The following is a 20,985-nucleotide window of genomic DNA, read 5'->3' as shown; positions in this document are numbered from 1 at the left end:
GCAGTTTCAATGTTCTAGAGTAATCATTCTTGGTAAATCCTGGTGCAACCTTTATCGTGTTTTAACTTCTATGCTTTTTTTGGTTGGCGCCTGTTCACACTAGCTTGGATGTGCTGGTCTTTCTCTTTGTATTAGTGCTACAACGTTGTCACAGACAAAAATTACCTCATAGCTAATGTGAATGAGTGGTCCTCTCAAAAGTCCCAGCATGTCACCGAATGAAGAGAAACCCCACATAGCTACCGTTACTTAGCAACGTCAAAGTGTTTCCTCGTTCCTGCCCATGGTTCATCAGTAGCCTTTTTAGAGGTAATCCCTTGGGAGATAAAGGATCACAAGTGGCTTCATCATGTTTGTTTCTCAGCATGTTATCATCTCACATACCGCCCCCTTAAATATACACTTGGAGATTATAGGAGGTAAAAAACAGATACCATAGTCCTACAAAGTTTGTCCTTTTTAAAGAGATCTTTATGACCATCAAAATGAATCATCTGTTAAAAACAGTCTCTGAATGGTTCAAAAAGATGACGGTCCATGGCCAATCAGAATGGAAACTCCTCCCTGTGGTTGTGTGTCCGTGGTACCAGACACCAATCACAGCGAGGCTATTGGGTATGCGCACTAGGTGCCATACGTGTGTTACCAAAATGGACACATCCGACCAATCCTTATGCTGTAGCCGTGCGCCATACAAAGTGTGCTTTGCATGACTAAATCAAAGATGGACAAACCTGGCCAATCACAAGACTTTTAGGTCGTGCCTGCACTATGAAAAAGATGTGCATCGCGCGTCAGTGTTACCGAGCCCAGCCAATCACAGGGCTTGGGCCGTGCCCCGCTCAGCAAGAGACGCGTATGGTGCATTGGTTGCCAAGTCAATCAAATGGTCACAGCAGCGCATGTGTTATGAATGAAGGCGGCGCACGTAAGATGTATCTTAAGACCTAAATGTCAGGGAACTATTGGGGCGCATGCGTGATAAACCCACTGCATGTCAGCCCCATACCAGATCACCCTGAAAGCTGCAGCATCATCAGTACAAATGCATGGATGTAGAATGATTCATAAATAATTGGATCAGAATAAAGATGTTGATTTTCATATAACGTGTACATTCAGATTTAATTAGGGCATCTTAAACCCACGAATATTAATGTATGGCATGGGCTTGTTGTGCTGTTCAGCTAATCGTCTGAAAAGGCTTTCAGTCATTACAGGAACAATTGCCTAATGTTATGTCTTACTTGTCTTACTTCATTATCTATCATAGATAGATATGATGTTATTATATGTTTTCATGTTCTGAAGCTGCAATACCTACAATGCCTCTCTCTCTGCAACTCATCCTTTCTTGTTTCCTCACATCCTTTCTTGTGGTCAGTGCCATCTTGGCAACATGTGCATCAGGACTTCTACCCTCTACCCTCCAGGTTTTACCTCATCTTCATCTTCCCTGACATCTTACCTCATCTCATCAAGGTACTGTGAATAAAACCTGTTAAAATTAATCACTGAATCGCCCTTCCGGATTTATCATGTGGTCAAGCATAGGAGGAAAGGTAGCGAGAAACATTGTCTGTCATTATTTGTACAGACTCCCATCCCTCAGACACATCTCTGACAGACATCTCACATACATGAATCGGTGGCAGAATACTTGTATTAATGTGTAGTGACTTCAATTAGCATTCACATACATATATGGGAATTATTACCACCAAAACCCACCCACATATGAAAGGAAGCCCCATACCCGTAATATAGGCATTACAAAACTACAGATGTGGGTTCATATAGTATAAGAATGTTATCTTGTGACAATAGCTTCTGACTGGCAGTAAGTCAGAAACTAAGTCACGTGCTTTCATTGCAAGTTTATGAGGGCCAGATCGTGGCTCCCATAGACTTGTATTAAAAAGTGACCTCCGGCCTGCTCCATGAAACACTGGAGCTGTGAGCATGTCACTTTTCGCCAGAGACTTACTGGAGAGATGCTGGAAAGGGATGAAGATGGTGGCAGGTGAGTATCAGATGGGGGCAAGGGACTTGCACCACTTCAGTGGTGCAATAAAAAAAAACCCTCGAGTGGGACTTTAAACTGTTTGGGGTTCGTGAGTTTAACTTGAACGTCCATTGGCTTTCCTTTTGTAGGATTCCTCTATCCCACCCACATTTGCATTCATATTTCATAACCACTTCAATCACCTAAAAGGAGATATCCTTGGTCTCCCCCTTGTGAAAGTCCCTAATATGAGGGGCTAGCGGGGTATCCCTTTTGTAACTAATATCATCTAAGTGTTCTCCAATCCGTCTCCTAAATTTGAGCTTTGTTTTGCCCATAAAATCACGTGAACATGTACTTGTGGCTAAGGCCTCTTTCACACTTCAGTTATTTGGCGTCAGTCTAAAACCGCCATTTTCCTCAAATAACGGATCCGTCATTTTTTTTTTGACGGATCCGTTATTTTCCCATAGACTTGCATTAGTGACGGATTGTGACGGATGGTCGTCCGTTCCATCCGCCATGCGACGGATCCGTCGACATTTGGCGGACGTTTTCTGAAAATAGACGGACATTGGAACGTTTTTTGTCAACGCCGAAATGGCGGATCGCGACGGATCCGTCGCGTCCGCCATTCCATAGAATGGGCGCCTATGGGCGACGGATCCGCCGCAACCGTTTTTTCGGCGGATCCGTCGCCCCTATCCGTTTTTTCAATTGCGCATGCTCCAAAAAGTAGATACTTCTCCCAGACAACCCCCAAGTAACGGATCCGTCAAAAAAACGGATCCGTTAGAACCGTTTTCGCAACAATTGTGACGGATCCGTCAATCCGTAACTATGTCGGTAGTGACTGACGCCAAAAGACTGAAGTGTGAAAGAGGCCTAAGTAGACGGTACCTTCAGTTTTAAAATTCGCAAAGTCCCTAGCTAAAAATTGGATGGATAAATCTTACAGTCCCCACTGGTTTAGGTCTCTTGTAAAAGATCTGTACCAAGCGATCCACAATGGACCTCCCCTTCCTATATGTAACATAGTAACATAGTTAGTAAGGCCGAAAAAAGACATTTGTCCATCCAGTTCAGCCTATATTCCATCATAATAAATCCCCAGATCTACGTCCTTCTACAGAACCTAATAATTGTATGATACAATATTGTTCTGCTCCAGGAAGACATCCAGGCCTCTCTTGAACCCCTCGACTGAGTTCGCCATCACCACCTCCTCAGGCAAGCAATTCCAGATTCTCACTGCCCTAACAGTAAAGAATCCTCTTCTATGTTGGTGGAAAAACCTTCTCTCCTCCAGACGCAAAGAATGCCCCCTTGTGCCCGTCACCTTCCTTGGTATAAACAGATCCTCAGCGAGATATTTGTATTGTCCCCTTATATACTTATACATGGTTATTAGATCGCCCCTCAGTCGTCTTTTTTCTAGACTAAATAATCCTAATTTCGCTAATCTATCTGGGTATTGTAGTTCTCCCATCCCCTTTATTAATTTTGTTGCCCTCCTTTGTACTCTCTCTAGTTCCATTATATCCTTCATGAGCACCGGTGCCCAAAACTGGACACAGTACTCCATGTGCGGTCTAACTAGGGATTTGTACAGAGGCAGTATAATGCTCTCATCATGTGTATCCAGACCTCTTTTAATGCACCCCATGATCCTGTTTGCCTTGGCAGCTGCTGCCTGGCACTGGCTGCTCCAGGTAAGTTTATCATTAACTAGGATCCCCAAGTCCTTCTCCCTGTCAGATTTACCCAGTGGTTTCCCATTCAGTGTGTAATGGTGATATTGATTCCTTCTTCCCATGTGTATAACCTTACATTTATCATTGTTAAACCTCATCTGCCACCTTTCAGCCCAAGTTTCCAACTTATCCAGATCCATCTGTAGCAGAATACTATCTTCTCTTGTATTAACTGCTTTACATAGTTTTGTATCATCTGCAAATATCGATATTTTACTGTGTAAACCTTCTACCAGATCATTAATGAATATGTTGAAGAGAACAGGTCCCAATACTGACCCCTGCGGTACCCCACTGGTCACAGCGACCCAGTTAGAGACTATACCATTTATAACCACCCTCTGCTTTCTATCACTAAGCCAGTTACTAACCCATTTACACACATTTTCCCCCAGACCAAGCATTCTCATTTTGTGTACCAACCTCTTGTGCGGCACGGTATCAAACGCTTTGGAAAAATCGAGATATACCACGTCCAATGACTCACCGTGGTCCAGCCTATAGCTTACCTCTTCATAAAAACTGATTAGATTGGTTTGACAGGAGCGATTTCTCATAAACCCATGCTGATATGGAGTTACACAGTTATTCTCATTGAGATAATCCAGAATAACATCCCTCAGAAACCCTTCAAATATTTTACCAACAATAGAGGTTAGACTTACTGGCCTATAATTTCCAGGTTCACTTTTAGAGCCCTTTTTGAATATTGGCACCACATTTGCTATGCGCCAGTCCTGCGGAACAGATCCTGTCGCTATAGAGTCCCTAAAAATAAGAAATAATGGTTTATCTATTACATTACTTAGTTCCCTTAGTACTCGTGGGTGTATGCCATCCGGACCCGGAGATTTATCTATTTTAATCTTATTTAGCCGGTTTCGCACCTCTTCTTGGGTTAGATTGGTGACCCTTAATATAGGGTTTTCATTGTTTCTTGGGATTTCACCTAGCATTTCATTTTCCACCGTGAATACCGTGGAGAAGAAGGTGTTTAATATGTTAGCTTTTTCCTCGTCATCTACAACCATTCTTTCCTCACTATTTTTTTAAGTGTATTGGATGATTTTTAGTGTATTGGAGATAACTTCTCCCAAGTCCAGATAGGCCAAAAGAATGTTGCAATGTCTTTTTACAGCTTGATAAATCCTGTTGGATTGGTAATCAAAGATGCCAATAATGAGCATAAGGCCACCCACCCCCCCCCCCGGCTCCCTCCTAGCTGGACTAAGAGGTGGATATCTGTCCACTGTCTGTAAGTGGGATATCCTTTATTAATGAGACAGTTCTTAAGGTCTCTGGACCTAATATATATACTAGATGGCAGCCCGATTCTAAAGAATCGGGAGTCTAGAATCCATATATACTTTATTTATTCAAATGTAAGAATAATACAATTAATAAATAATAGTAAGAAAGAACAAAAAATGGCTGCACTCACCAGCTCTTGACAATTCTTGTTATTTAAGGTACAGTTACACAGGATCCATGAACATGCTTATGAGGGGAGGGATGAAAGACATCAGACGATCACTGAGGAGTTGGAAGGTGTATCGTGGTCAGAGTTTATTAATATGGAGGTGCAAGCGGTTTTTTTGCGCCATTCACGGCGTGCACCAGCTGCATTTGGTAATGGTTTGTTTGTTGCCCTAGAAGAGTCAGGTGTGAAGCATGTCTTATAAGCAGACTTAACAGTGTGCAGGCGACGGCGTTTATCATTTGGAGTGTAAGTAGGACAGTGTTTGCGCTTACGTGCAGATTTACCAACGGTTAAAGGAGCTTCAAGCTGCACACATTCTATGAATGGAGACAAAGAAGCTGTATTGTGGGCAGAATCTATGACTGAGGACGTGGAAATATTATGTTTGCAACGTTGAGAGCGTGCAGCAGCAGCTTTATTACTTAATCGATTAGTTTTGTCCTCAAAAGACTCATTAGTAATGCGTTTATTGCAAGCAGCATTAACAGTGTCCAGGCGCTTATGTCTGTCCTCTGTAGTCTCGTTAGCACGCTGTTTGTGCTTACGTGCGGCATCGGCGGCTTTTCGCTCAGCGTCATTGGTATACTTATTATCAGACCTGATGTTACGTGCGCCATCAGCAGCTTTGGGCTCTGTGTCATTAGTATACTTAACAGTGTCCAGGCGCTTGCATCTCTCCTCTGTACTCTTGTTAGCACGCTGTTTGCGCTTACGTGCGGCATCGGCGGCTTTTCGCTCTGCATCATTACCATACTTTATATCAGACCTGATCTTACGTGCGCCATCAGCAGCTTTGGACTCTGTGTCATTAGTATACTTAACAGTATCCAGGCGCTTGCATCTATCCTCTGTACTCTTGTTAACACGCTGTTTGCGCTTACGTCCGGCATCGGCGGCTTTTCGCTCTGCATCATTACCATACTTTATATCAGACCTGATCTTACGTGCGCCATCATAAGCTTTGGACTCTGTGTCATTAGTATACTTAACAGTGTCCATGCGCTTGCATCTATCCTCTGTACTCTTGTTAGCACGCTGTTTGCGCTTACGTGCGGCATCGGCGTCTTTTTGCTCTGCATTATTAGTATACTTTCTATCAGACCTAATCTTACGTGCGCCATCAGCAGCTTTGGGCTCTGTGTCATTAGTATCCTTACTATTAGAGCTCATGTTGGCTAAGCTAAACAGCTTTAAGCGTGGTGGTGGCAAACAACAGGTTAATAAGAGGCAGTGTCAGGTAGTAGGAAAATAGCCAGTTAATAATAGGCAATAGTTCTTTGCAGGAATGCAGATATTAATAAATAGGCAGTTTATATTGCAGAGAAATTGCTGGGCAATAATGGACAATGTCCTTATGTGGCAAATAATAGAGCAATATACCCAATGTGGCAAAGAAGAGGTTAATAAACGGCAGTCTCTCAGTATAACAGTCAGTGAATAATAGGCAGTATATGGAGAAAACACCAAACAAAAGTTCAAAATTGGTGTGAAAATGTCACTGAACCACTTCACAACTAAATATATATAGTTTTGGTAAATGGTATTATCATTTTTTTGACGAAATTCGGCAGCAGCTTGAAGAGCAACGTCACTGGGCCCGCCTCCACGCAGTAGAAACTTGCTGTGAGGTAAAAATTCAAAAATCACACCAAAATGGCGGGCGGAGTGTGTCACAGTACGGCACGTTTCTGATTGGTCGCTCGCAGCAGGCGGCAACCAATCAGACACTGGACACTGTTGACGTCACTTATCTCCGGACATTAGCTCCGGACATTAGCTCCGGACATTAGCTCCGGACAAAGCCACGGAAGTTGGCACAAATTGCAGGAAGTAGTATTCTAGGCAATTATATATTAGATAGCTTTTAATGGATGAGATTTTTTTCGTGAGACATACTTGTCGTTTGAGTAGCCTGAATCAAATGACACTTTCTCGTTAAGTCCTACTAAACATAGTAAGTGTAGACAAAATAATGCTGCAACACCAAACAAGAGCATTATTAAAGCGAACCGGTCAGCAGGATTATGCTAAGTAAGCTACAGGCATTGTCAGGTTGGCGTTGTTATACGGATTAAAATGATACCTGGGGTGAAGAAATCTGTCTTGTAGTTGTGCAATCAGTGGTAGAAGTGCTTCGGGGAGGTCTGTGGGCAGGTTTTTCTTGATTTCTCTGGCTTAGAGCATGAAGATAAGACTCTGCCTACAGTCCCTGCCCTTTTTCAAATATTTTTATTGATTTTTCATTATATAAGGGATATGGATAAAGGGGTAGGGAAAAAATAGGGATAGGGAAGGGAAAAACTGAAAACTTCTAACACTGATTACACAAGAACCACAAGACGGATTTCTTCACCCCAGGTATCATTTTAATCAGTATAACAACGCCAACCTGACACTGCCTGTAGTTTACTTAGAAAAATCCTGCTAACAGGTTCGCTTAAAAGCAGCAATATCAAAAGATGTTGATGATGGACCTGCACTGCCTGTTAAAGGGTTTGGTGAAAAGAAAAATAAAGCTCTCTCAGAAGGCAGTACAGCCGAGATCACTGAATGACAGAAGCTTGGGTGTTCACACAATCTATAAACAGATCTGCTTTGTCCCTTATTGATTCATAAATGTGGTATTTCCTGGATAGGATAATGTTGCTTGCTAAGTTACTCTGATTTTAATGAAAAAATAATGAAAATCTAATGCAGAAGCTTTTTCAAAGTTACGGTAATAATAATTAAAAAAAAAGACAGGATTAATCACTTGTCATACCGTTTTTTATACATAATGCAGCCAGCCAGTATATGGGGAAAGCGTTGACATGTCTGCAAAATGAGTGCGGCTTTCAGCAAGAGTAGTGGATCAACCTGCAAATTGAAAAAAAAAAAGTAGGAGATTTTTGTGTACGCACCGTAAAATCTCTTTCTCTTAGCCTCTAATTGGGGGACACAGGACCATGGGTGTTATGATGCTGTCCACTAGGAGGCGACACTATGCATAATCTGAAAAAGATTAACCGTGGCTATTCCTCTGCAGTATACACCCCTGGACGGCGTCAGCCTTCTCCAGTTTTGTGCAAAAGAATTAGGAGGAACGTAACATGAATAACATAGACATGCCTATAAGAAGGCCACTATGTACGAGCTCAAGGAACAATATGAGAACTCAACAGTAACAACGGCCCGCAAAGGGCAACAGGGTGGGAGCTGTGTCCCCCAATTAGAGGCTAAGACAAAGAGATTTTACGGTGAGTACACAAAAATCTCCTTTACTCTGTCGCCTCATTGGGGGACACAGGACCATGGGACGTCCCAAAGCAGTCCCTGGGTGGGAAGCAATGGACGAATATTGTGCAGACAGGCTCCTAAACTTGGGGCACCGCCGCCTGCAGAACCCGTCTACCCAGGCTCGCGTCCGCTGAGGACTGGGTATGAACTCTGTAGTGTTTAGTAAACGTGTGTAGGCTAGTCCAAGTGGCAGCCTTACACACCTGTTGTGCTGAAGCCTGGTGCCGAATGGCCCAGAAGGCCCCCACCGCCCATGTAGAGAGTGCCATAATACCGGCTGGAAGAGGAGAATTCTTAAGGCGGTAGGCCTCTTGTATGGTGGATTTGATCCACCTGGCAAGGGTAGCTTTGGAAGCCGGCAGACCCTTGCGGCCGCCTTCTGGAAGAAGGAAAAGAGAATCAGACCTCCGGAAGGACGCAGTCCTAGACGCATATATACGCAATGCCCTGACAAGGTCAAGCGTAAGCAGAGCCTTCTCCACTATGAACCGCGAACGGACAAAGGGAAGGCAGAGAAATTTCCTCATTGAGGTGGAAGGTGGACACAACCTTCAGAAGGAAGGATGGGACGTACGGAGGACTACCTTGTCCTGGTGAAAAGCCAGAAAGGGCCGTCTGCAGGAGAGTGCTGTCAGTTCAGACACCCTGCGTAGCGAGGTGATTGCCACCAGGAAAACCACCTTCTGGGATAGAAGGCGGAGCGGGACCTCCTTAAGGGGTTGAAGGGTGGTCCCTGCAATGCTGTCAGGACAAAGTTGAGGTCCCACATTTCTAGTGGTCGTCTGTAGGGGGGAACCAATCGGGAAACCCCCTGAAGGAATGTCCTTATTTGCGGCTTGGTAGCAATGCGCCTTTGAAAAAGCACTGAGAGGGCTGACACCTGGCTCTTAAGCGAGCCCAGGGACAACCTGGCCTCCAGACCCGATTGAAGAAAACCAAGTAGTTTGGAGAGGGAAAAAGGGAATAGAGTCTGGCCACGAGATTCGCACCAAGTAAAGAAAGCTTTCCAGGTACGGTAATAAATCTTAGCAGAGGCTGGCCTCCGTGCCCTGATCATGGTTCCAATGACGTCCGGCGAGAGCCCTGCCTGGGTTAGAACCCAGGTCTCAAGGGCCACGCCGTCAAATTGAGAGCCCCTGAGTTCTGGTGGTAGAACGGGAAGATCAGGGCGGTTGGGGAGATGCCAGGGGGCGTCTGCTGTAAGTTGTACGATGTCGGCGTACCATGTACGTCTGGGCCGGTCAAGTGTGATTAGGATGGTTGGAACTCCCTCTTGCTGGATCTTCCTCACCACCCTGGGTATCAGGGGGAGAGGTGGAAAAATGTACAGAAGCTGGAACTGGGTCCAGTCCTGAACCAGAGCGTCTGCTCCGAGCGACCGCGGATCGTGTGTTCTGGCCATGAAGTTGGAGACCTTGGCATTGAAGTGGGATGCCATTAGGTCCACATCTGGGGTCCCCCAGGGGTGACAGATCTGGTGAAAAATTTTGAGATGGAGAGACCACTCTCCCGAGTCTATTCCTTGTCGGCTGAGGAAGTCTGCTTCCCAGTTGTCCACACCTGGAATGTGGACCGCCGAGAGAACCGACCCTGTGTCCTCCGCCCAGTGGAGGATGTGTGACACTTCTCGCATCGCCCGGGTACTGCGGGTCCCCCCTTGGTGATTCACATATGCTACGGCCGTGGCATTGTCCGACTGTATTCTGATGTGAGAGGCTGCCAGTAAGTGATGGAAGGCCCTCAATGCCAGAAGGATGGCACGAATTTCCAGGATGTTGATGGGCATGGTCGCTTCCACTGGGGACCACTTGCCCTGTGGTGTAGGTGCACCACACCCCAACCTGTCAGGCTCGCGTCGGTGGTCAGAACCTTCCATTGACCTGTGAGAAAGGATTTCCAATTTGCTAGCGAGGTTGGCTTGAGCCACCAGTGCAGGGACCTCCTGGTTGACGACGTTAGCTGGAACTCCCTGTCGAGAGAAAAGGGATTCCTGTCCCAGGACTTGAGAATGGCTAGTTGGAGAGGCCTCAGGTGAAACTGGGCAAATGGGACCGCTTCTATTGCTGCCCCCATCTTGCCGAGGACTCTCATGGGAAACTGGAGAGATCGAGGGTGTTTGCGGCGGAGGGTGCGAACTCCTAGGCGGAGAGCCAGTGCCTTGTCCTTGGGAAGGAGCACTAGACCCCTGGAGGTGTTGAATAAGCATTCCCAGGAAGGTCAGGGACTGACTCGGGGTTGGTGATGACTTTTGTAGGTTGATTAACCAGCCCATGCGACAGACTATCGGTTGTGATTGAGACGCTGAGCTCGCAGTCCTTGAAGGTAGGAGCCTTGATGAGTAGATCGTCCAGGTATGGAACGACTACTATGCCTCTGGAGTGCAGGACGTCCATGGTGGCTGCCATGACTTTGGTGAACACTCTGGGAGCCGTGGCGAGTCCGAACGGGAGAGCCACAAATTGGTAGTGGTCCTGGCCTATTGCGAACCTGAGAAACCTCTGATGGGCAGGTGCAATAGGTATATGCAGGTATGCGTCTTGTATGTCTATGGAGGCGAGATATTCTCCCTTCTCCATGGACGCAATGATGGACCGAAGGGACTCCATGCAAAAGTGACGGACCCGTACATATTTGTTGAGCTGTTTTAGGTCTAGTATAGGCCGTACACTGCCTCCTTTCTTGGGAACTAAGAACATATTGGAGTAGAACCCTCGGAAGCGGTCGGTCGTGGGGACCGGTACTATGACTCCTGCTTGAAAAAGCGAGGAGACCGCTTGGTGGTAGGCACGAGCCTTGGCTGGTGGTTTTGGGGGGGGACAGAGAATCCGTCCAGTGGGTTGGAGGTGAAGTCTATTTTGTATCTGGAAGACACTAGTTCCCTGACCCACCTGTCTTCTGTAATAGGCAGCCAGACTTGATGAAAGAGCAAAAGTCGGCCGCCTACAGGTATGGTGTCTTCCGGAGTCCGTGAGTCATGAGGAGAAAGTCTGAGATTTTCCTCCTCTGGGCTTAGACTGGCCTGCTTTTGACTGCCAGGTCTTGTCCGACCTTTGCGTCAATCGTGAGTTGTCCCTGCGTGAGGAACGTTTACGATTTTGTGCTGGACGCGAGATGGACCAGCCCGAGGAGTTCCGAAAGGATCGGATTCGAGTTTGGTTACGCTTCTTGTAAGTGCGTTTAGGTCTGAGTTGGGGAAGTGAAGTACTCTTACCCCCGGTAGCGTTGGATATCATCGTGTCCAACTGTTCACTGAAAAGTCTCCCACTGAGGTAGGGGAGGTGCGTGAGGGAATTCTTTGAGGCTGTGTCCGCTTTCCATTCCCGCAGCCAGAGGATACGCCGAATTGTGATGGCGTTTGATGCTATCCCCGCTACTCCCCTTGCTGAATCCAGAGCTGCATGAAGCATGTAATCTGCTACAACTGCTATTTGAACCGCTTGGTCCGACAGCTCAGGAGCGGATGCTTGGAGAGCTTGTAAATTTTTTGCCCAGGCCAGAATGGCCTTGGTAGCCCAAACTGAAGTGAACACGGGAGCCAGGGTTTCGTCTGCTGCCTCGAAAATTGAACGAGCCATGCGTTCTACCTGCCGGTCTGCTGCGTCCCTGAGGGTTGAGCTATCTGGCAGTGAAAAGAGGGTCTGTGCTGCTAGCCTAGAGACTGGGGGGTCCACTTCGGGTGGATCTGTCCATTCCTTGGTGTCCTTCTGCGGGAAGGGGTACCCCGCCTCCAGATATTTGCGATTAGCAAATTTTTTCTCATGCTGTGAGAGCTGCTTTTTAAGGATCGGCTTAAACTCTGGGTGGTTAAGAAAACCTTAGGCGGCTTCAGAGGTCCTTTAAAGGAAATCTTATGTTCTGGGGCCTCTGGTGGCGGATCAGAAATGTCCAGCATCCGATGGATGGAAGAGATTATGTCTTCAACTAGCGCTGTATTGCTAGGGGGGATTGGGATCAGGGACCCCTCTGTTTCCCTGTCTGAGTCAGAGTCGCAAATGCCTTCCGAATCCTGTGTATCACTGAGGTGTCCCCTGCTGGGTGAGCTGGGGAGGAGGCCTTCTCTGGTCGGGGATTGCGGAGATCTGCATTGTCTGTCCCTGGAATGGGACGGTCTAGATGACCTGGAGCTATGGTGTCTCTCCCTAGAAGGGGATGACCGTGCTCTATGGGATGACGCAGATGGACTTGATCTATGGGTCCGCTTGCGTCCTGACCTAGACGTGGATGTGCCAGGGTCATCTTGTTCCTGAGTCCAGCTCTCCCTTTGCTGGGTAACGGTCATAGCCGAGGCATGACCCTGCAGAGCCTGAAGCAATTTGGAGGTAAGGATATCTATAGACTGCGTCATAGATTGCGACATCTGAGTAGCCCATTCCGGCATGGCATTAGACACCGAAGCAGTGGCAGGGGCCTCTTGGGGCTGACACATTAGTCTGTATACAGTTCTGGCAATGCGGGTACGTGCTGCCACTGGGGAGAGCGGTCCCGCAGGCTGTGCAGAATGCATAATAGCAGTTCTGCCTGGTTCTCTTGGACCTTGAGCCCGGCATAGTGCACAGAGTGCAGAAGGGCTAGCTATGTAGTGGACCCTATAGTGATGCAGAGAAGCCTATAGGGGAGCCTTATAGGGAATATGGATTCACAGCTGAGTAAAAAACCCAGCTGTGATCTTACCCCACCAGTGTGCCCCTAGGTCCAGCGCCGAAGATCCACAGTCCTGTGCCCCCCGGAGACTGGCTGCCTGGTCCTGGTCCTGCAGACCAGGAGATGCAGGGTTAATCTGCAGTAGAAAATGGCTGCTGAGAAGGAGAGGAAGGGGGAGAAGGGAGCGGAGAGCTGGAAAAAGGCGGCAGAACTGTGTAAAAACGCGCCCTTTCTGTCTCGATCCGCCCCCTCTGACCAGGGGCGGATTATCAGAGGGTCAATATGGGCGGTAGCCCAGGGCCCAGTAGTCTGGGGGGGCCCTGGGCTACCGCACAGATTGACCCTCTGATAATCATCTGTGAATGCCGGCGGCCGCCGCCGGCATTTATGTGCCCCCGCCGTAACCGGTGAGCAGAGAGAGGGGGCCGCATCGGGCCCCTTCTCATCTGCTCACCGGGCCCCTTCCGGCACTGCGCGCGCCCGCACATCAATAGTTAACAACAGCCGCCAGCCAATTGGAGGCTGGCGGCTGATGTCGGCCGCAGGCGCACACGTCGCCGGCGTCTGACATCATTGTCAGTCGCCGGCGAGTGTGCTCTGTTGGAGGGAGCTCATCGCTGGAGCGCGGACAGGTGAGGAGACTTTGTTTTTTTTGTTTTTTTTTTATAACGGTGGACACACTGAGGGCAATGTTGGAGGACACTGGGGCAGATTGCTGGAGGACACTGGGGCAGATTGCTGGAGGACACTGGGGCAGATTGCTGGAGGACACTGGGGCAATGCTGGAGGACACTGGGGCAGATTGCTGGAGGACACTGGGGCAATCCTGGAGGACACTGGGGCAGATTGCTGGAGGACACTGGGGCAGATTGCTGGAGGACACTGGAGCAATGCTGGAGGACACTGGGGCAATACTGGAGGACACTGGAGCAGATTGCTGGAGGACACTGGGGCAGATTGCTGGAGGACACTGGGGCAGATTGCTGGAGGACATGGGGCAGATTGCTGGAGGACACTGGGGCAATGCTGGAGGACACTGGGGCAGATTGCTGGAGGACACTGGGGCAGATTGCTGGAGGACACTGGGGCAGATTGCTGGAGGACACTGGGGCAGAATGCTGGAGGACACTGGGGCAGATTGCTGGAGGACACTGCGGCAGATTGCTGGAGGACACTGGGGCAGATTGCTGGAGGACACTGGGGCAGATTGCTGGAGGACACTGGGGCAGATTGCTGGACACACTGTCTGGGGGCAATGCTGGACACACTGGGGGCAATATGCTGGAGACACTGGGGCAGATTGCTGGACACTGGGGCAATATGCTGGACATACTGGGGCAGATTGCTGGACACACTGGGGGCAGGACTGGAGGCATGGGCATGATTGGAGACATGGGGCATGATTGGAGACATGGGGCAGAATGAAAGACATGGGGCAGGATTGGATCATGGGGCAGGATGGATACGATGGAGACATATTGGGGCAGGATGTGGAGATCATATGGGGTAGAATGGATACTCATGAGGGCAGGATGCGAGAACATATGGCTGGAGCCAGGAATGAGATACACGGGGCCAGGATGTGGAATATTATTACCATAGGGGCTAATTAAGGGATATTATTACTGCAGTGATGTATTTATTTTATTTTTTGAGTATACCGTTTTAAATGGGGGGCGGTCCTGTTACTGTGCAGAGTGACACTATATCGCCTTTTTTTCTTCATGTGGTGTAATGTAGAAGTTGTGAAAAATTAAGTAATGTGTTCTGCAAGCGGAGCTCGAGATAACTGTTATTTCCTACAGAAATGAGTCCTGGCTGGAAGAAATGATGGCGGTCTGTGCTGGATGAAAGATGAAGGACTTCACCTAGAGACGTCACTGGTGAGTCAGTGTTACCTATACACTGACACTATACACTGTATACTATATAGAGGTCCTGTGGATAATACCACCAGTGATCTCTGTATTACCTCTACACAGACACTGCATACTAAGTACAGATCTCCTGTGAATACTGGCACTTATGGTGATAGTATTGTGTTGTTGTTTTTTACTGATCAGTATTGTAGTATTCAGTCACTATGTGGTGGTAATATGTGGTCTGGAAATGGTGTTGTGGTATTTGTCCCTTGTATGTGATATTTGGTCGCCAAGTGGTGGTAATATGTGGTCTTGACATGGCGCGGTGGTATTTGTTCCTTGTATGTGATATTATTCGATCACTGTGGTTGTAATTTGTGGTCTGGTCATAGTGTGGTGGTATTTGTTCCTTGTATGTGATATTATTGGTCAAAATATACCTAAATTGTATTGCAGATTCTAACAAATATTTAATAGGTTACAGTAGAGTAGGGCCCGGCCATTTTTCTGGAATAATCTGGTTCGGGTATATCATGACCCCCGTCACATGACTCCCGTCACATGACCCCCGTCACATGACCCCCGTCACATGACCGGGGGGGGGGGCCCACAGTGTCTGAACAGCCCGGGGCCCTGGCTACCCTTAATCCACCCCTGCCTCTGACACTGTAGAGTGTCATCTTTGTCATCCGGGGAGTGGGCCGGGGGACGGAGAGGAGGCGGCGGCTTCAGCTAGGCCGAAGACGGGGCCTAAATTAGATGCCTGATGCCCAGAAGGGCGCGAAAGTCCGGGAGGGGGTCGGATCTGAACCGGATTTAAAGGCAGGATAACGGTGGGAGGGAGGGTGCTGTGTGACCATCAGGGGGCTTTATCCTCGCCTCGACCTCAACCCAGAAACCAAAAGGAATTGGGGAAGGAGGGGGGTCTCGACTTCCAACCAGCACCCGAGGGACTGGGGAAGGAGGGACATGGGGAATAGCCATCTCCACTTCAACCGGGCACCCCGTGATAGGGGGCCGAGGAAGGAGCCATGCCGGGAGTCTCGCAGGAGACCCACTTTTCTTCATCTGTCATCCCGTCGGAAAAACGGAGTAAAGAAAAAAATTGTAGGTGTGCCTCCTATGCGACACTAAGCCAAAACTGGAGAAGGCTGACGCCGTCCAGGGGTGTATACTGCAGAGGAGGAGCCACGGTTAATCTTTTTCACATTATGCATAGTGTCGCCTCCTAGTGGACAGCAGCATAACACCCATGGTCCTGTGTCCCCCAATGAGGCGACAGAGTAAAAAAAGTTTTATAGTTATCTTGCAATTCTATTGCTATTAATTACTATCTTAATAATGCAAATGTAACACAGACAATAACAAATACTCACCGATTTACAGTTAAAGATTAAAGATGGCATCAATTGTGAAAACGGTAGATAGGTTTGTGTATCCTCTATGGGCAGAGGAAAAATAAAGGCCCCATGCACATGAGACTAAATCTGGATAAACCCTCTGATATCAGATGGATCCACTAACAGTCTAATGTATATGGGGGCCTCCCGACCTTTACCCAGACACATGATGTCGTGGAAGAGGAGGATTCCTCACGTTCGACTGTTGGCGGATGATTTTTTTGTTCTCCAGGCTATGACTCTCAGACAAATGAGTCTGGCAATGACTATCCTTGAAAACACAGGAACGCTTAACCGAGGCATGGGGGATGGGAGAGATAGCTAATGGTCAAATGATCTATTGTGTATGGTGGGCTTAAGATGCTGCCAGGCTCCTCTGGCTGCAGCTTATCTGCCTGTAGAACTGTGGGATAGGCTGAATTCGGTGAAATCAGTCAATACTTATCTCCTCTGACATCATCTGTTGAGAAACTGTTGGGAGGCCGCTATACACATTAGATGGTAGGCAGATCTTGACAAAATCATTGGTTTCGGACAACTTTTAGCTGTGTATGGAGGCACTAAAGTGATGGCCTCTAGATAAAATGATACAGATGGATAATGACACTATACATTATAAGTAAACATGATATGACTGCAATCACACCATATAAGATATTGATCTCTGGACGGTGGGGTCATACTTTAGTTTTATCCACATGGCTGAGGGAATTGAAGATCCTGTGCAGGTCGGAGGTGTTCTGAACATGTTCCAGGTAAAGATTCCATTCCTCGCTCAGCTCCACCTGAGAACGAACCTGAGAAGAAAACCAGCAAATGAAAAAAGTGTATTTTCCAAAACATTATTACAAAGTTCACAATTATACTCCATTCTCTATATACAGTCCTCAACATCGAAACTGCAGCACCGAGAAGGATAAATTGTGGAATTATGGAAATAAATGGTCCAATAGACATGTTAATGATATGCAAATGATGGAAAAAAATGGAAACAAAATATTCTACAGATGGAAATTGGAGGCTGGAATGAGCCTTGGACGCAACGATAGCCAGAGATTGAATTGGAGACCACGTGGGCAATACCACGAATAGACCCTCGTGAGTGAATGTCATTCCAGTCCTACTCCCCGGATTATGGTGGGAGGTGGCATAATGTACGGTAACCGGACCCTTCTAGTCTTCATTCCAGGAACACTAACAGCTAAGCGTTACATTGACTTGGTGTGGAACCAGTGGTACAGCCATATTTTCCAAGTGTCCCAGGAGTCGTTTTTCGACAACACCACAAAATCGTATGTAGATTTTGCTACTGTAAGCAGCCTGAGTGGCCTAAATGTCCTACCATAACCATCTCTGGACATACTGCTAGTGCAGCTGCACCAGGCTCAGAGGTGGAGGGGGGCCTGCCAGCACCAGTAAGTATTGCAGCTGGATGTGTGTCTGAGGACACACAATCAGCTGAAATGTATTGCGGCACAGGGAACCCACTGGCTCTCTGGGCTGCATTACACTCCGCCAGCCAATCAGAGACCAGCAGTTGACGTTGGCATGCCTGTGACTGGGGTGCATGACCATGAGCCATGGTGGTGACACCAAAGTCAGCTGCCGGCTATAGAAGAGGACCCCGTGTGCCGTGAGAGTGCAAGGGAAGGCGAATAACATTGTTTGTTTTTAATGCATTACAAAACAGGGCACACAGGATGAGGGATATATACTTTATACCAGGATAGGGAGACACGCATGCTAGGATAGGGAAATATGCAAATGGTCTCTTCGGAGAGAAAAAGGACTAGAACTCTAGAGCAACCTATAGGAAGTAGGAATCCTAACAGTCATTATCGACCCTTTAACGAGCCTTGTCACATGACTTAGGATGACAATTTGCAGATTTCCTAGAGAAGCATTGCATCTTAAAAGTCTCCTCATCTTGGCATGCTTGACATGTCATTCTCGGTAAGGAGAAACGATTCCCCTTGGATTTCAGTCAAAACAGATCTTTGCACTGACGAGGGGCAGTACCTCTAAATATTGTTTTCAAACTGAGATTCTTATTAAGTACCATCCTCTATAGTTATGTATGGGGCAGTCCCTTATTACCGTATGTAGCATCTCCCGTCGTTACATACAGTGCTGTCCCAATATTACATAGTATTGTCTTGTTTTATATAGCATCGTCCCTTACATAGCGTATATTTGTGGTTTTGTTAGTCACAGCACCCTCTCTTTATTGCATAGTTTTCTCTCGTTATACATAAAATTACTGATTATGGGGCAGCATCTGACCAGAAGACCAGTCTATCAGCCGCCTCCATCAGAAAAGTAGCTTTCCCATGCTCCATCAGAAATAATGAGGCAATATACAAAGAGAGGACTAATATATATTATATATATATATACACACACACATACGTGTGTGTGTGAGAGTGTGTGTGTGTATGTGTGTGTGTGTGTGTGTGTGTGTGCGTGTGCGTGTGCGTGTATATATATATAATGATATATATATATAAATATATATATATATAATATATATATATATATATATATATTATATAATATATATATATATATATATATATACACATACATACATACATACATACATACACACACACACATATATATATATATATATATAATGATATAATATATATATATATAAAATATATATATATATATATATATATATATATATATATATTATATAATATATATATATATATATATATATACACACATACATACATACATACATACACACATATATATATATATATATACATACATACATACATACATACATACATATATATATATATACACACATATACACAGTTATAGGAAAAAGTTTGGGCACCCCTATTAATCTTAAGCTTAATGTTTTATAAAAATTGTTTTTTTTTTTCGGTTTCATATATCTAATAACTGTTGGACACAGTAATGATTCTGCCTTGAAATGAGGTTTATTGTCCTAACAGAAAATGTGCAATCTGCATTCAAACAAAATTTGACAGGTGCATAAGTATGGGCACCTCACCAGAAAAGTGACATCAATATTTAGTAGATCCTCCTTTTGCAAAAATAACAGCCTCTAGTCGCTTCCTTGTAGCTTTTAATGAGTTCCTGGATCCTGGATGAAGGTATTTTTGACCATTCCTCTTTACAAAACAATTACAGTTCAGTTAAGTTTGATGGTCGCCGAGCATGGAAAGCCCTCTTCAAAGGATCCCAAAGATGTTCAATGATATTCAGGTCTGGGGACTGGGATGGCCATTCCAGAACAGTGTAATTGTTCCTCTGCATGAATGCCTGAGTAGATTTGGAGCGGTGTTTTGGATCATTGCTTTGCTGAAAGACCCATGCCCTGCGTAACTTCAACTTTGTCACTGATTCATGGACATTATTGTCAAGAATCTGCTGATACTGAGAGGAATCCATGCGTCCCTCAACTTTAACAAGATTCCCGATGCCGGCATTGGCCACACAGCCCCAAAGCATGATGGAACCTCCACCAAATTTTACTGTGGGTAAGCAAGTGTTTTTCTTGGAAAGCTGTGTTTTTTGGCCGCCATGCATAACGCCTTTTTGTATGACCAAACAGCTCAATCTTGGTTTCATCAGTCCTCAGGACCTTCTTCCAAAAAGAAATTGGCTTCTCCAAATGTGCTTTTGCATACCTCAGCTGACTCTGTTTGTGGCGTGCTTGGAGAAACGGCTTCTTTCGCATCACTCTCCCATAGAGCTTCTCCTTGTGCAAAGTGCATTCTATAGTTGACCGATGCACAGTGACACCATCTGTAGCAAGTTGAAGCTGCAGCTCTCTGGAGGTGGTCTGAGGATTGTCCTTGACTGATCTCACCATTCTTCTTCTCTGCCTTTCTGATGTTTTTCTTGGCCTGCCACTTCTGGCCTTAACAAGAACTGTACCTGTGTTCTTCCATTTCCTTACTATGTTCCTCACAGTGGAAATTGACAGGTTAAATCTCTGAGACAGCTTTTTGTATTCTTCCCCTGAACAACTATGTTGAATAATCTTTGTTTTCAGATCATTAGACAGTTGTTTTGAGGAGCCCATGATGCCACTCTTCAGAGGAGATTCAAACAGGAGAACAACTTGCAAGTGGCCACTTTAACCCTGCTGTTCTGTTGGTCAAAAATGACCGACTTTGAACTTCAATATTCTTTAAAATATTCAAGATGCGGCTCTGAAACCCGTGGCCGACCGACCCATCCTCATTTAAGTCAATCAACCACAAGTTTCAGAACCGCATCTTGAACACCCCAAAAAATACCAAAGTTCAAAATAGGTCTCCCCAGACCGAACAGAACAGCAGGGTTAAGTAGCTTTTCTCATGATTGCATACACCTGGCTATAAAGTTCAAAGCTCAATGAGGTTAGAAAACCAAAAAAAGTGCTTTAGTAAGTCAGTAAAAAGTAGGTAGGAGTATTTAAAACAAGAAAATGATAAGGGTGCCCATACTTATGCACCTGTCAAATTTTGTTTGAATGCAGATTGCACATTTTCTGTTAGTACAATAAACCTCATTTCAAGGCAGAAACATTACGGTG

At 46.1% G+C, this 20,985-nt stretch overlaps 1 protein-coding gene across 4 annotated transcripts in view; it reads right to left on the bottom strand.

Annotated features, from left to right (window-relative positions):
• Nucleotides 1–20,985, bottom strand: part of HPS4 (HPS4 biogenesis of lysosomal organelles complex 3 subunit 2) — an 82,843-nt gene that overhangs the window by 28,381 nt on the left and 33,477 nt on the right. For all 4 annotated transcript variants that reach the window (XM_069758977.1, XM_069758967.1, XM_069758960.1 and 1 more), the window contains 2 exons: nucleotides 17,102–17,215; nucleotides 8,001–8,095 (listed from right to left, as the gene is read on the bottom strand). In XM_069758977.1, the coding sequence (XP_069615078.1) occupies nucleotides 8,001–8,095; nucleotides 17,102–17,215 (209 nt within the window). The remainder of the gene's footprint in view (nucleotides 1–8,000; nucleotides 8,096–17,101; nucleotides 17,216–20,985) is intronic.

This window comes from Ranitomeya imitator, chromosome 1 (assembly GCF_032444005.1).
Source record: "Ranitomeya imitator isolate aRanImi1 chromosome 1, aRanImi1.pri, whole genome shotgun sequence".
NCBI classification, from domain to species: Eukaryota; Metazoa; Chordata; class Amphibia; order Anura; family Dendrobatidae; genus Ranitomeya; species Ranitomeya imitator.
This window is presented reverse-complemented; position numbering and strand designations above follow the sequence as displayed.